Source organism: Xiphophorus maculatus, chromosome 4 (assembly GCF_002775205.1).
Source record: "Xiphophorus maculatus strain JP 163 A chromosome 4, X_maculatus-5.0-male, whole genome shotgun sequence".
NCBI lineage: Eukaryota > Metazoa > Chordata > Actinopteri > Cyprinodontiformes > Poeciliidae > Xiphophorus > Xiphophorus maculatus.
Window position 1 is genome coordinate 25881990 of NC_036446.1, and position 15793 is coordinate 25897782.

At 38.0% G+C, this 15793-nt stretch overlaps 1 protein-coding gene across 2 annotated transcripts in view; it reads left to right on the forward strand.

The window, feature by feature from the left end:
• Window positions 1–2886: 2886 nt before the first annotated feature.
• Window positions 2887–15793, forward strand: part of itga11 (integrin subunit alpha 11) — a 58161-nt gene continuing 45254 nt past the window's right edge. For both annotated transcript variants that reach the window (XM_023331727.1, XM_014472720.2), the window contains exons 1-2: window positions 2887–3012; window positions 12838–12952. In XM_023331727.1, coding sequence (XP_023187495.1) covers window positions 2964–3012; window positions 12838–12952 — 164 coding nt within the window. In that variant the 5' untranslated portion in view covers window positions 2887–2963. The remainder of the gene's footprint in view (window positions 3013–12837; window positions 12953–15793) is intronic.

Sequence of the window (15793 nt, forward strand, 5' to 3'; positions counted from 1 at the left end):
TTGGTGATCTGTGGTTTCTTTGTGATTAAAAAAAGGGCTTTGATTGCAGCCTCAGAAAGAGCTTCTTTCAGAACTTGAGAGATTTTCAGATAAATGTCGGTTCTTTGGACAGCCATCAGAGAAAGATCAACTATGTTATGTTTTTGGCTGCATTTTGATAGTATTTAAGATGCTTCTGTTGACTTTGGCTACCGGTTTGACCAATATAGGCTTTCATTGGTTACTTTTACAGTGGACTCTTTTTTTTTAAGCGTATATATTTAGCCTTTAAATCATTCATTCACTCATTATTAAAGTCTTATTAGCTACAGATACTGACATCATCCTGGGATAGGAGAAAAGGTTTATGCCGACAATCCATTCAGAGATTGAGACCCTGTGGTGCTTTGTTGCTGACGATTATATTTTGGCTGGATTCATAATGGAAGTTTTAACTTGCACCCAAAGAAACGTCACATGGCTAGATGTTAAATTTACATTTCTTTGTTTCCCAAAGTAAATTCAAAAATTGCATCAAAGCCATGCAGTTTCAAAGCTGGAATCAAGCTCTAACAAGGCTTTATAAGTCGTGGTTTCCAAACCACTTAAATTTAGTTCTACGCCGAGTTAAATTCTTTTTAATGAGATCCCAAAGAAGCACACAGAATGAGCAAAATTTCCCCCCAAAACGCTGCGCTCTCGCCCCAAAATCTTGCTGGCTGCAGTTTGCCATTCAGCTGGTTGAAGAAATATAAAAAACAGAGAAACTTAAACAATTAAGTCAACTCTGAAAATGTTTGTATTCAGTAGATATACTTACGTCATCATTTTGAGACTAGAGAAGCACAACACAACTCTCTAAGATAACATTGCTGTGAAACCAATGGTGACATCAAGGTACATGAGTAAAGGCTAGTACATATGATGCCACCATAAAAATGTGCTCTAAAATGGCAAGAGCAACAACATTGCATTTGACTAAAAATTCAGATGAAGAATTCTTGGGAAAATCCTCATAGGTCCCTTCCACTGTGTCATGTTTATGTAGTCCTTGTCAAGTACCATAAAAAAACTGTTCTACCAGATTATATGTCAAGAACAAACTACAGCCAACAATGCAAAGTTAAGACCTTGATGCAATGTCAGTGTTTATGTTTGACAAAAATTCTTTGCTTTTGTCAAACACAAAGTAGGCCTTAAGCTGCCAGCTTAGGACAAGATATATAGCTCCAAGTACTGAACAGACACTTAGAATAAATCAATGTGTGGATGTGTCATAACTTTCTTCAGCTAAACAGAGACAAAAGTTTGCATCTTTGGAACTAAATAGGAACAATCCAGAGTCAGCATAGAGCTTCACTGAGAAACTAGTGACCAGGCCTGAATTCTGGGTGTAGAGATGGACTCAGATCTGAACATTCAGAGACACATAAATACAGTTACAAAGTCGGCCTTCTATCGCCTGAAGAACATTTCCAGGAGTAAAGGACTATTATCCTTGTAAAATCTAGAGAAACTCATCCATGCATTTATTTTTAGTTGCATTGATTACTGCAACAGTATTTTCACAGGTCTGTCTGAAATATGAGACAAATGCAGCTGATCTTGAACACTGCTGCTCACATTCTCACTAAACAAGGAAGATAGAGCACATAAACCCAGTTCTGAAATCCTTCCACTGGCTCCTTGTAGCTCAGAGAATAGACTTTAAAATACTTTTGTATCACTGAGCGACTCAGTACCAAAATGATTTAAATGATGTCTCAACTTTTCAGACCATTCAGGTTCTAGTCTGTTCTGTGTCCCCAGAACCAGAACCAAATATGGAGAAGCAGCATTCAGTTCTAATTCTCCCAGAAAACTGTTCTGACAAACTCCCAGAAAACTGTTGTAAAAATATGTTGTATTATAATACAACATATTATAATTATGTTGTATTATAATACAACATAATACAACAACTATGTTGTATTATTGGTTACTGTATCTGTTTTTACATTCCACAGCACTTTGTACCGCTGAAATAAACCGGACTTGATTCAGCAATTCACAGCCCATTGGTGTTAAGTAGCTGACATTTTGTGCTAAATAGAAAAATGGACACAAAAAAGTAAGAAATAATAAGTGCTAGAAAGAGAATTAAATTCACATGACTTCATCTCCAGACTAAAGTGAAAATGTGAAGAACAGCTGTGCATTTCTGTGACATGCTGCGTCTAAAGCAGATGACAAGAGATCCACCAGGTCACCACAAGCTGATTTCAAGCAAGCCAATACATACAAACTACGTCTTAAGGCATAAACGGGATCATTATAAATTTTGTGCCCAGGAGCGGATGGCTCAGCAGCAGGAATGTGAGGTAACGTACAAATCCTGCGTTTATGTTCTGCTGTTAACATACTGGTGAGTTTGTGGTTAGGAGCCTTGATGATTGTATGTTGGCATTTAGTTTCAGGCTGAAGTCAGATTGGTTTGTAATGAGAAAAAGAACTGTGGTGCTACTGATCCACAGTGTTCCTTTTAGACTTACCATTCCAGTGACCCTGGCAGTGTTTAATGTCTTACACATGCTTGTCTCTTTAATGAACCCTCAACGCCCTTCTGTTGTATTGCTCTGGCGTTGTTTTGATTGTTTCCCAGACTGTGTTTGCTTTATGCAAATGCTGATTGTCTTTTCCTAAAAAGTCTCCCACACACAAAAAATAAAAAGTCTCTTAAAAGTCAGTCATTTTCCTCTATTTGCCAAGTTAAACTGAGCTGAACACATTTTTAAAAGACAGAGTATTCCTCCTGCTGTGGAAGAGTGAGCCTCCTCTTCATCCTCCTCCTCTTCCCACAATCCCCTCCTACTTCTCCTCATATAGGCTGGGCTTTGACTCGAGTCAATCAGAAACGGACCTTAACTGTGCCTGCCACTGGGTTTCTGCACACCCTCACAGCAGTCATTACTCCAACACGCCATCACCTCCACGCCAGTAAACATATGGAGTGCTACTGCTTCCTCTTGCTCTGGATCTGCAGCCAACATTTAGGTGAGTAAAAGTTGTGTATCTCCTACTGTGTGTTTGTATGCACTTTATGTATCTTCAGGAATGCACTTTTGAATATTTTAACTTTGATGCAAATGTTTTCAAAGGTTATGCCATATAACTTTTTAGTTGATGTTGTTGATATGAGGTTGTTTTCAAGATCAAACAGGCTTGTTTTGATATTTAGGAAGGTGAGATTATTGTCACCGCCCTAAAATAATGACCTACATCATTTCAGGGATTTCAGCAAATATAAAACAATCACCACCTCTATTTTTTTTTTCTTCCAAAAAATAATTTTGGTATTTAGTAAAAAACAAAAAATCACTTTTAGCAAAAAATGACTTAGGTCATTATATTATGAAGGTCACAATATTTATATGTCAATTACAAAAATGCAGGAGTGTCTGTATGAGTCACAGCATAACATAAGCTTGGCGGATTGAGGTATATTTATGCGCTAGTAAAAAATCTATAGTGGTGCATTGTAGCACACTGCAAACATGCAAATTCTGTCAAGTGAAAGTTGATGTGTCTCCAAGATAGACTGTCGAGAAGCTTTGAAACGCTTGGTGCACAGCCAGATTTGTGGTCATTTAAGAGCGCCATCACTGGTGCCTCATCTAGATAGAGCTAGAAGAAGAAAGCCACAAACACTTAATAGGAAGAACCAAAAAGAAATTTCACAGATTATTTCAAAGACAAAGCATTAAAGAAGTCCCGTAAACAAATTTAGAGATGTCGCATGCAGTAAAGATAATTAAATCCAACACTGCTTCAAATGTATCGCAATTAGTTTTATAGTAGTGCACAATACGCAGGTTTTGAATTCACTGCACTCTGCACTGTAATTGCATAATCTAAAATATCTGCATGTTTTCCATAAAATATAATGGGCTGCTTATTTTTCCATCGCAGACGCTTTTCATTAATTCTGCTATTTGCAGAAAGAAATGTGTTATTAACCTATTTGAAGTCTGGAAAGCTGGAACTTATCCAGAAAGAAAAATTCAGTGCATCTTCAGCTCAGACTATATGTAAATGGTACGAGGCTGTGAAGTTGACAGGAGGAATTCTGTTATAAATATTTGGTTTGATTTTGGAAGTTCTTGAAGCAGCGCCACATTAGGGGAGAGCGTGACCTTGCAAGCTGGAGTTTGTGGAGTATGATTTCACGCTGACTGTGGTGAAGGATGTTTTGGCAAGAGTGCGAAAAGGCAGGCTTTATTTTATTCTACCGCTCTTGGATTGCTGTGACTGTAGGGGCAAAGATCCTGTCCAGATAGCAATGAGAGTGGAAATCTGGTGAGAGTGATGAGGGCATGTGCTGTACATTAGATGGAAACAGCAGGATCTGATCCCACCCGAAGCACTCGCTCTCATAATCACTGTCCCAGTAAGATATGTCAACTCAAATGTTTTGTTTTCCTATGTGAACTTAGAATGTATTTCTCTTGATGGACATTCACTTTGAGCTCTTCACGAAGAAGACCAGGCCGTCCTGGCTCCAGTATAAATTGTATGTCTTTGAACAGGGTAAAAAGTGCATGTGCTGACATGTAGGAAATTAACTTGAACTTTCGGCCATCCAAATGTGGAATCATTGCACAAAATGTGTCCGAATCCGCTTAGAATAATTAAATAAGCATAACTGTAGTTGGTGTCACTATTGACTGATAGAAAATGTGAAAGATTTATTTTCAAATGAATTTCAGACACATGTCCTTTTAGTCTCATTTTTAATATTACATTTCTTGTTATAATATATGAGTCAACATAGCATTCCACAAAACTATGTTGAATCATCTGCCACTTTATTAGGCACACTTTGTTTATACTGCGTTGGATCCCTGCTGCCTGGACTGAGATCTGGGGACAATGGAAGGCATTATGGTACAGAGAACTCAGTGTCATCAATTGCAACAGCTGGAGATGACTGTTGCTGTAGGTCATCTGCTTTAAAGTGGGGTTATGCTAAAATATACACTGCTCAAAAAAATAAAGGGAACACTCAAATAACACATCCTAGATCTGAATGAAAGAAATATTCTCATTGAATACTTTGTTCTGTACAAAGTTCCATTTGCACAACAGCAGGTGAAATTGATTGTCAATCAGTGTTGCTTCCTAAGTGGACAGTTTGATTTCACAGAAGTTTGATTTACTTGGAGTTATATTGAGTTGTTTAAGTGTTCCCTTCATTTTTTTGAGCAGTATATATTTTTTTAGCTTTAGACCATGTCATAATGTTATTGCCTCATCAAAAATATACAAAGTGTTGCTTTGACTGATTCACGTATGTTTGAAAAATCCTTGAATTTCCCATGGCACCCATTCGGGAGTGCCTTAAAGCTTGAGTCACCTATTTACCAAAAACTCTGACTTGGAGCTTCAGCTCCATGGAGCACCACTCACCTGCGCCTCCCCTACTCAGCTCCTCCAGACTAGCAGCAGCAGCCATTAGCAAACATCTGGTGGAACTGTGGATCTGCTGAGCTCATTGTACAAACTGCAATGCTCCTAAGAATACCTGTAAGCAACATCGGTGAATGTTACAGAGAACCGTTGTTGTGATGCCAGAGAGGGTGCAAGGTTCTTAAAGAGACAGAGGCCAATTTCAAGGTATCAGATCTATGATGCAAAGTCAAATGTCTAATTATTTTTGATACATAGTGCATTTTCATAACAGAAGGTAACATAGTTACTTGACTGCACTATAAAATGGCAAAATGTGCCTGGAAAATACATAACGCCCCCTCTTTAAGGTTGTCTTTGTTATGTGTTTACAGATAGTTTTGTACATTCCTTAATTGTAATTTAAGTACGCTTAATTGAGCAAGTGTTACTTTTCTATAATTTCTAACCAGTCTGCCAATTCTTTCGTTCACACAACTTCAGATTTTTTTATGAAGAGAAAAATAGACTTTATTCAGCTAAAAGAAAATTCTCTAAAGGGATGAATCTGCTGCAAAAAAATGTAAGGGGAACAGAAACAGTTTAGTAACAAAAAGATCAACCCACTGATTACAGGACAAACTCCTACTGTCGTCCCAGAAATATTCTATACATCCATACTGTAACAATGTGGCTGCAATATTGAATTAATTGCAACTGCAATTAGTGAATTAATTTGAGTGTTTGGGTCAATCTTTGACTTGAGCAGAGGAGGTTTTGTTCACCATCTCCAGCCTCTCTTGATGAAGAAAAAGCCAGAGAAAAGAGGGGGAGCTCTCGGTTTACAGCTCAGTCTACGTTCCGACTCTGTCCTGTGGACATCAGAGATAGATCATCACCAAAAGAATGAGATCCCAGATATCCTGTTGGTCTGGTCACCTGTCCAGGGCCCACTTCTCCATTGGCAACTGGAGATGAGTGGGTGGTGGGTTGCGACATGCGAGTGGGTACAGAAAGGAGACAAATAGAAACATTACCAAAAATATTCCTAATAAGGTGGGCTTTAAGGTGGGTTTTTAAAGAGAGAGGTACATTACATGTTTAAAGTTAGAGAACTTAGAGTGCCATAAAACAGGGGGCTCAACATACAGAGATATCCATTTGTTTGTTAACAGGACACACTATCTGTAGTGTAAGATCTGTACGTTTAGTTCAAGACCTCATTAATTGAAAGGTTACATATCAGGTCATGTAGCCATGTGTATATATACTATATATAAGGATAAGGCCATTAAAAGCTTTTAAGTTGGACTTTGAGATTTTGAAGTGATCAAATAAACCCAAGGAGGAGGCACAGGAGGAAAAATTAAAACTCATTTGTCTTTAAAACGTTTCTATAAAAACTCAGCTATTGCCATTTTGAGAAAATATAACTGGATAAAGATAAGAAGAGATGTGTATCTTTTTAGTCATGGCAACAGCAAGAAATGCTGAAGGCTGACAAGCTGTTCTATTTATTTAGCTAGCAAAAATATGCTGCAAGTGTGATGTTTTTTTGCCCATTTGTCCTGTCCAAATTAAGCATGAATACAAATATTTAAAGTCAGGATTATTAAACTCATTTGATCACCTGGCCTATCTTTCAACATTGTTATGTGAACACCTTTTCACCATTTACTTTTCATCTACAACTCTACAACTTTTCTTTGTTTATGAAATACTTTCACAGAGGTTTCTTTATATGTTTATATATACATTTTTTTTAAATCAAGAGCTTAGATATATATTTTGTTGCTATTATCAGTCAGATTTTGAGGACTGGGATTGACTATATACAGTGCAAAACTGTTGAGGCGTCCTTAATTTCCCAAATAGTTTTCCTCTGAGCAATCAGATCTTTTGTGTTCCCTTGAAATGGATCCGACCTAAAAAAATCAAAAAGATCAAAACAAAAGTGAAGTTAACTTGATGACAACAAGAAGGCATGTATTCATATGTCCACAGTGAAGTCAACTTATTTATTCTCATATTTCCCTTTATTTCTGGAGAAGAGGTTAGAAATTGCCTTATTCCAAAAGAGACTCATTTTCACAGACGTCCACAAGCTGCTGAAAGCAACGACTTTAAGGCAGGAAACGTGAGACACAAGAGGCAGTGAGGCTACCTGCTCTGGTAAAAACATTAAAACATCAGTAAATCATCACATAGTTCATTACTGTTTCACGCTCTTACATTGTGCCATTATATATTAGAACTTTAAAATACACCTTTCTTCAATGCTAAAGTGTTGTGTTTTTTTTGTAGCTAACAGCGATGTATGCTGGGATGTACCATGCCGGTTGCATAGGGCAGCAATTATTGCAACCCTATCGCTTCATTTTTTTAATGAGTTGATATTACAGTTACAACTTTTCTTAAATTTCAACAGCAACCTAAGCCCTGACTTTTTAAATTTATTGGATTTTAGAAAGATGATTTGCATGCGAACCTTGCAAAAAAAACCTTGACGTCTTAATTGCCACCTCTAACCTAAGCCTTAATCACATCTTAGACAGTAAGTGCAGCAACCTAGCAAATGCTCCCAATTCACTTTTGTTTTTGAAGCATTTCAGTGACTGTAATTTCCACATGGCTGCTGACAGAAGGGGAAGATGGGATCGCTGGTGGTCCCATTTAAGGTTCCTTGCAGAAAACCCACCCTCCCCACTCTGCAGCTCCATCAATTTAATATAAAGTAACTGATTTACTGAGCTCTTTCACCTGAGGAACATGCCTAGAACTGCAGGTGTTGCTCACCTTCATCTCAGTGTCCTCTGCTCTAGTGCCTCAAACAAATTTAGCAGATTCTGTCAGAGATTTGTCGTGTATCTGCTACATATACCTTATAGTATATATAAGGTATATATATTTATGAAAGAGTTAATAGCTTAGATTACCGCCGCACCTGGAGGATTAGTGGCTGATGGTGAGCTGATGTGATAAAAATAAAGATATACTGCACAACCTGAACTAAAAGAAGCTCTGGCCCAACGGAGATCAAATCTAAACAGGTAAAACAAGCAGTGGCCTAAAGTTGATATTTAATCTTGTTAATTATAACAAAATTGTAGATGTGTGCATCAAATAAATCAATCTTTAAATTTGACAAATAACCATAGAAATTACTTTTTAAATAAAGTAATTAAATACTATTTATTTACACACACACACACACACACGCGAGCGCGCGCGCGCCCTCCACTACACCCCCCCCACACACACACACATACACACCCATATATATACAGTATATATATATACACTTCCAAATATATAACAAATTATTGAATAACTTCTGTATTACTGTTATCTTACTTCTGTAAGATAGCTGTGTATGTTTCTGTAATATACCATCAGATCATAGCTATTTAGGTTTTTTAAACTACAAATGGCTGCATTTTCAAATGATGCCTCACTTCCCAAATGGATTTATGTTCTTATGCATGTTTGCTCCCTATCATCAACTTTTCAGTCACCATTTATACCTTTCCGGAGCAATGGAAACTTCAAAAAAACATCCGGAGGTGGGAGGAAAGACAAGCCGAACGTTTGAATCCCTGTCAATAATTCACGGGCTACTGAATTTGAAGTGCTAAATTACGGCAATGTCATCAATGGAAATAAATCACAAATAAGCAGACTCTGCCGTTCCAAATTTCAAGCTTTAGGTCTCCGTCTCGGCCATGCATATGTGTTACAGCTGCTGGTATATCCTATGTTCTCCAGCCACGGAGACCTTAAATCCCCTCAGGCTTTCTGTTGGCTCTGAGGGTTAACAGCTTGTTAAGCAGTGCCCAGTTGGCTGTCACATGATGAGAACATCTGGTTTTCGATACCCCATGCTTCTCAAAGTATTTACTTTGGCATGAGGAAGGGTGCCAAAATGTTTCAAAGTATATTGTCCACTATGAAGTAGAGTATCTTTCCAGAGGAAAAATATTGGAAAGAAACACAAGCGGGAATCGATGAAAAATCATCATACTCTATTGCTACCTGCACAATTTCTTTCTTATGTCAAAAACGTGTAGGTACGAGCTACATGAAACTAAGTCTGCGACGTCTACAATCAGAACTCACTATGAACACTGGGATGTTTGTTGCCACAAAATAATAATAATAAAAAATGTGATAAGTTATAAAAAAACATCATCCAGCGTGGATGATCTGAGGAGACCTCCGAGCCAGCTGTTTGCGTAACGCGTCCACTCGGCTGCTCTGTGTCAGTGGGTTTGTGGTGCGACTCCAGCAGCTTGGTGTCAGGCCAAAGGCAGCAGCGGACTGTGTGGTTCACACCGGCGGCCCCCGCCTGAGGTTTATTTATCTAGGCATCGAAGCCGGTACACAGGAAACCCGGCAAGATTCCGACCCAGCATTCAAAACTGCTGATATTACCGAGAATATTACACTTCTCTGGCACATTAGGAGCTTTAAATGGGAACTGGAGAAACCTTCAGCTGCAGAGTTGGTATATCGGGACACTTTTACTTTCTGCTCTTGAAAGTCGACATTTAGCTTTTCCCAAATGGCTACACTTTAAAATTATGCAAATCGCTGCCCTCCATTTCCTCTGATACATAGTCAGAAGGGCCATGCTCATTTTTATTTCTTTCTTGCACACACCTCTTTGTTCCCGACCAGCTATTTTCAGTCAGCCTTTATATCTTTCTGGGTAAACTCAGACTTCAGAGAGATGTTTGGAGATAAGATGATAGACAAAGAAACATGTGGACCCGTCACACAACAGGAAATGGGGAATGATGGGTTTGTTTCAATATTTACATAAAAAGTTTGCATTGAAATGATGCGTATTTATTTCAAAGAAAGCTTTTGTGAAGCAGAACCGTTTGTCTCTGCTCGTGGCAATCAAGAAGAGGTGATGTGCTTGTGGTGAAATGGCAAAAAGTGGAAAACAACTGACAATCACATAATTGTGTTTTTTTTTTTTGCTTGTTTTTGACAATGCCTGCTATCATAAAACTCCCAGTTTTGTCCAGAAATTTACAAATGCGTGCAAAGAAAGAAACAGCAGAAGCAGATATTTAACTATCTGTGTGTTTGGACAGCTTATTTACTCTCCTAAACATTCACTATGTAAGGAATGCAGCCAATTTCCCATTTCTGTCCATGAGCCATTTTCCTTCCAGGAATACAGCTGCCTTGTAATCATGATCTGCATTTATAATGCCAACAGCTGCACACAGAAACAAATTTTATCTACTGATAAACCAACAAAAGCAGAGTTTTGGCGTTATGAGACCTTTAAATGACATTAAGATTCAGAAATGTTACCATTTGCAATTATTTAAATACATTTTAATACTTGTTCATCAGTTTGATTGCTTCAGACCGCCTGATTCTAATAAATACATTTGCTGTGGTCATACTGACACGGAAAAGGAATAAGGACTGCAAGACATGGAGAAGGACTCTAAGCAAAGTTTTCCAATGGCATGCTAAAAATAGAGTTGTTCAGAAAGTTAAAAAAAATAGTTATGCTTAAAAGTAAGACAGATCTTACAAAACAAAAAATAAATGCATGCAGTGCAATTAGAATTACATTTTTTCTTCTTTTTTTTTGCCTTTGCCTATTCAGTAAGAGTTTCACCAAATGCTGAACCCTTGAATGGACCACATCCTCTTCCCGACTCAGACTTGGATGAATGTGACAGCATCACATTGGTATCATGTAGTTACATGTAAACTATGTTAAAAACAATTTGTGGGGCTTCCTGCCTCAGTTGGTAACATCAGGATTACATTTTGGAAGACCATGTGTAGAGAGGAAGTTGAACTCACAAGGTGAAAACAAGCCCTGATTCGCTGTCACGGTTGGTAAAAGAGACACAGCTGAATCTCTCGTCTGTTATTAGATCTGCTCTGTTATTCTTTGTAGATTAATTGGCGACATGTGTCCAACTTTTGCTGAGCAGTTCTTCACCTCATGGCTTAGATTTTGCTGAGCTTCCCCTAGCAAGAGGAAGAAAAAGTCTAACATGATCAGAGGGGATTGGACTGAGGATGTAAGTGGGGATGTTTAGCGTGACGCCAGGAGATTCATTAAACCAACAGTGTGTGGAGTAGAGCCATAGAGATAAAAGCAGTGGGAAGTCTGTGGTGGCCGAAAGCAGAAGCCTCTGTCTTCTCAGCTTCACTGTGCAACACAAGCTGTGAGAAAACTGTTTAACTCTCATCTTAATTTCCTCAAATATAGATCACTGAGGCTCGCTAAGCACAAGCCTCATTAAATCCATATTCAGTTTGAGATGATATTTGAAATATTTTTGTTTGTATCTTGTATAAGGAGCTAAAAAAAACAACAACAACTTGGGGCCATTAGAAATAGGAGAGTGAAGCTTAAAATGTTTGCCCTAAAACAATTATCTCATATCATCATTAAAAAAAAATCTCAATTTCTGAAGATGTTAAAGGGAAATTATGTCATTATCACTGATAGGATGCAAAGATTTAGAAAAAGATTTATGCGAAATCTTTTTTTTTTTCTGGTATTTTATATGTCCGCAGTTGCGGTCAGGGAAGGCAGTGAGGCCCTCACCTGTAATCCTGACAAGTAAAATAGCTACATGGGAAGTGAAATCGATGGGTTTTGTTGGTAATGGCAAAGTTTTTATAGTAAAATTCGCTGAGCTTACGCGTTGCCTGTTCAAAGGGGAGAAGTCCAGGATGATGCAGTGCCTCACCACTGGTGGCGCTGTGCCAAACACACTTATATGAAGCAGGCAGTTGGCGCATGCCCATTGCTGCCTCTCTTGTTATCGCCAGTATAATTATTTAAATATACATGTTCTATGTATTCTGAAGTTTCGCAGTCTGTTTAATATATTTAATGAACGTGAGTGCAATATTTACTCACTAATACTTGTGAAAATGCGAAGGGGGGAGGCAGTTCCGTCTATCTCCGATAGAGGGCAGTGCTGTGTCCCATTTGCACAGAAGGCAGCAGGTACTCTTCTTCTGCGCATTGAAAAGAATGAAAACGATCGAAAAAAATAAATGGTTCAAGGTCTCTCTCCTCCTGGGCAATAATGTCTTATCTGCCATATTTCCAAAAGTGACAGGAAAATGAGAGACGGATAAATTTGTGGAGAAGAATGGATACATGAACTTTATATATATAGCACGATAAGGTACGACTTCCAATTTTAATGAAGAGCGGTCAGCCTAAGATTTGACAGAGAAATAATGTCTTCCAACCTTATTGAACTTAAGAAATGTAGGGGAAATAATTGGGGAGGGATAAATTCCTCCACAGTGATGTGAGAGACAAAGTCATGCAGAAAATGTCTGTGTCAACTTGATGTGGCAAAAGTTTGTTATAAGAACTGGATGTACTCCATTGACATTGAATCTCTCTCTTTTTTCTCTCTCTTTTTCAAGGGTTCCATGACTGCTTCAATATTGACGCCAAAAAGCCCAGAATCATCAAAGGTCCAAAGCAAACTCAATTTGGATACACTATTCAGCAACATGTTGCTGCAGGAGGAGAAAAATGGTAAGGGACTTGAGCAATTTATACAGCGCTTCTAAAAATACAAGAGACAGATATTTCTTCCTGCATGTTTATGGTTGTGTCATAATACCTTTCAGTTTAAAACTCTTTGAGTTTGCTAATGCATATTCATTAAAATCCATTCATTGTCAATCTGTTTGCATATTCATCAAACATCCATGTCAACATTCCTACAAATAAGCAAAAATGTTTATTTGTTTTATTAAAAAGCTTCATATGGCTTACAATGTACGCATTTTTTGAGAACTGGATTTTAATAATCTGGTTCCAGTGATTAAAAAGTATCTTTACTTTTGTGGGGATGCATATTTCTAGCCTATGGTAAGCAATAGGAATCCACCTGGATGGCACAAAAGAGTTTCAACTCTTTTGTGCCGATTTATGTCCTAGTTTTTGTCATGTTAAATTTACCTTACGGGTTTGATGGCTGAGATCCAGAGATCAAGTACATTATGACTGTGAAGCAGATGCTGACAAGCCGTAGTGCTGAAATACTGTCTGACCTGGCGGCAGGACAGTTGGATGTCTCATTTCTTTTCCTTCCCTGGAAAGACGGTGATCTACTGCACCTCTCCTGGGCTGCGCAAAGTTTCCTCCCGTTAACCTGAAATTGCGAAACAAACTGTAGCCTTGACCTGAATTCCCTGCATCCGTCGTATTACCTCATAACCGATGCTGATTCCTGTTGCACACTATTATTAGGTCCACTGGCTCCATGTGGTGGCCAAAATTAGATTCTGGCATTCCCAGAGTCTGTTGGCAAGCATTGTGCTGGCTTTTTGTGAAGTTTCAACTTCCATCATGTCATTTTTTTTTTTTAGTTTGACTTTTAAAAAGCTTCTGTGTTCATGTTATTAGGTATTTGGAGAAAAAGTTTGGATCCAGTTTTATGAAAGACAAACGTCTCAGTTGTACCAATAGCATTAAAGGAAACTGCACAGCATTTTTTTTGTTTGTTTTTGTCATTTTTAAACTATTTAAATTGTATTTTATTTCTCTTATCTCCACCCTACTGCCTCATTATTAATTACCTGTTAAATTCTGTATTTTTTAATACCTGATACTAAAAAAATACCTAAAAAGTAACTCAAACTTAGTTTTACATCTTAGTATAACTCCTGTGTAGCAAAAAAGAAAAAAAATAACACCTCAACTCAGTCAGGTTGGATGGAGAGATTCTCAAATTGATTTAAATCAGGACTTTGACTAAGCCATTCTAACAAGTAAAGGTGTTGTGTAGGTTTCCAGCTGTGTAATGCTCTGTCTACAATGTTCAAAGTTTCGAATGACGTTTTATAACTTTGTAGCTTTTTATCGCTGACCTCTCTGATTTGTTCCTTGGTCTAAAAATTGAAATATATTAAAATAAAAGGGACTGAATGCAATAGATTGATGAAATAAAGTTTCCTGCAGCAAATTACCTCAGCTACTGTTTGACAAGGTCATGTCCAGCTTCTCCAATGCAACGTAAATATTCCTTAGTACCAACTCCAAGATTAACCAATTATCCCAACAGAGTTTTTTTTTTTTTTACTTAATTAAGCTTCTGTAACAATAATACTCTCAAACAAACAACTGAGAAATCCATTTTTTATTACTTAAATAAGTTTTTTATCACCAGTGTTTTCATACTTCTGTACTTGTAGTTGTAAATTCCATGTTTAACTTGTTTTCCCATGCTAAAAAACTTTTAGTGTCCCTCTTGGCAAGATTTCCGTTCTCCTTGACCTCTGAGCAGCCTGAAATATGAGGCCTGAGTTGTTTTATGCAAGGGAGCGTGTGAAAAGTGTGAGAGTACCATGTTCATCTAAAGAAACTGGAACTAAAACATGACGTTCTGTCGGTTTAGAGGAATTACAACTCCAGATCCTGCAACACTGATGAGGCGCTTATGATCTAACAGTCTTCACAGATAGTAAAATGTTTTGGGGCATGAAAGAGCTCTTTGTTTTTTTTTTTAAAGTCTGCTGGAACGTAACATTGAAGGTCGAGTTAGGATTCTAGTGGTTATTCAGTTTGTGATTATGGAGGCATGGTAGTTTTTGCTGCCCCAGACCTCAAATAGTCTGACGTGGGGGGGAGGGATTGCACGAGCTGCCAGTTCAATTTGAACAACACTACCCATTACACTTTGAAATGAAACTTTTTTTTTTAAATTAAACTGTGCATACCAGAAGTGAGAAGGGCCTGATGAGGCTGACGTATGTGGAATGAAGGACACCAGCGACGCAGCCTGAACTGAGGTAAATGTCTGAGAATGAAGTGGAAACATTCTTTTACTGGAAGAATAGCTCTGTACAGACTGTCCCCGCAGCATATATATTGTCGGAAATATATTGTCGATACCTTTATACACATGAGCACCTCTGTTAGTTGCTCATACAATGAATAGGAGGTGAGTATCTTTATAAACCCCCCTACCAAAAAAAAAGAAAAAATCATAGAACAAGATTAGTGTGGTTAAAAGTCTACAGATTTTGGTGTTTGTTTCTAGTCAAGTGTTTTTCCGGTTCTAACCAACAGAGATCTACAGCGCTGAGCATCCTGTTTGTGTTACACTTCGGCCTGTCTGTTTCTCAAGCTGGTGGCGCTGTCTTCCTGTAGATTTTAAAACGGAGGTCTGCCGTACGGACCGACAGCTGCTCACTCCCTCATGCAAGACAGTGTTTGTTTGCTCGTCTGAGGACATACACGACTCTGAGTGCAATGGTTCTCAGCTGGAGAACAAAAAAAAGTATTTCTTCATCTAAACTTTGCAAGACAAGACTTTGAGTCTTTTGAAAACAGAAAACACAGAAGCGATGGTGAAACGCCGACACCTTT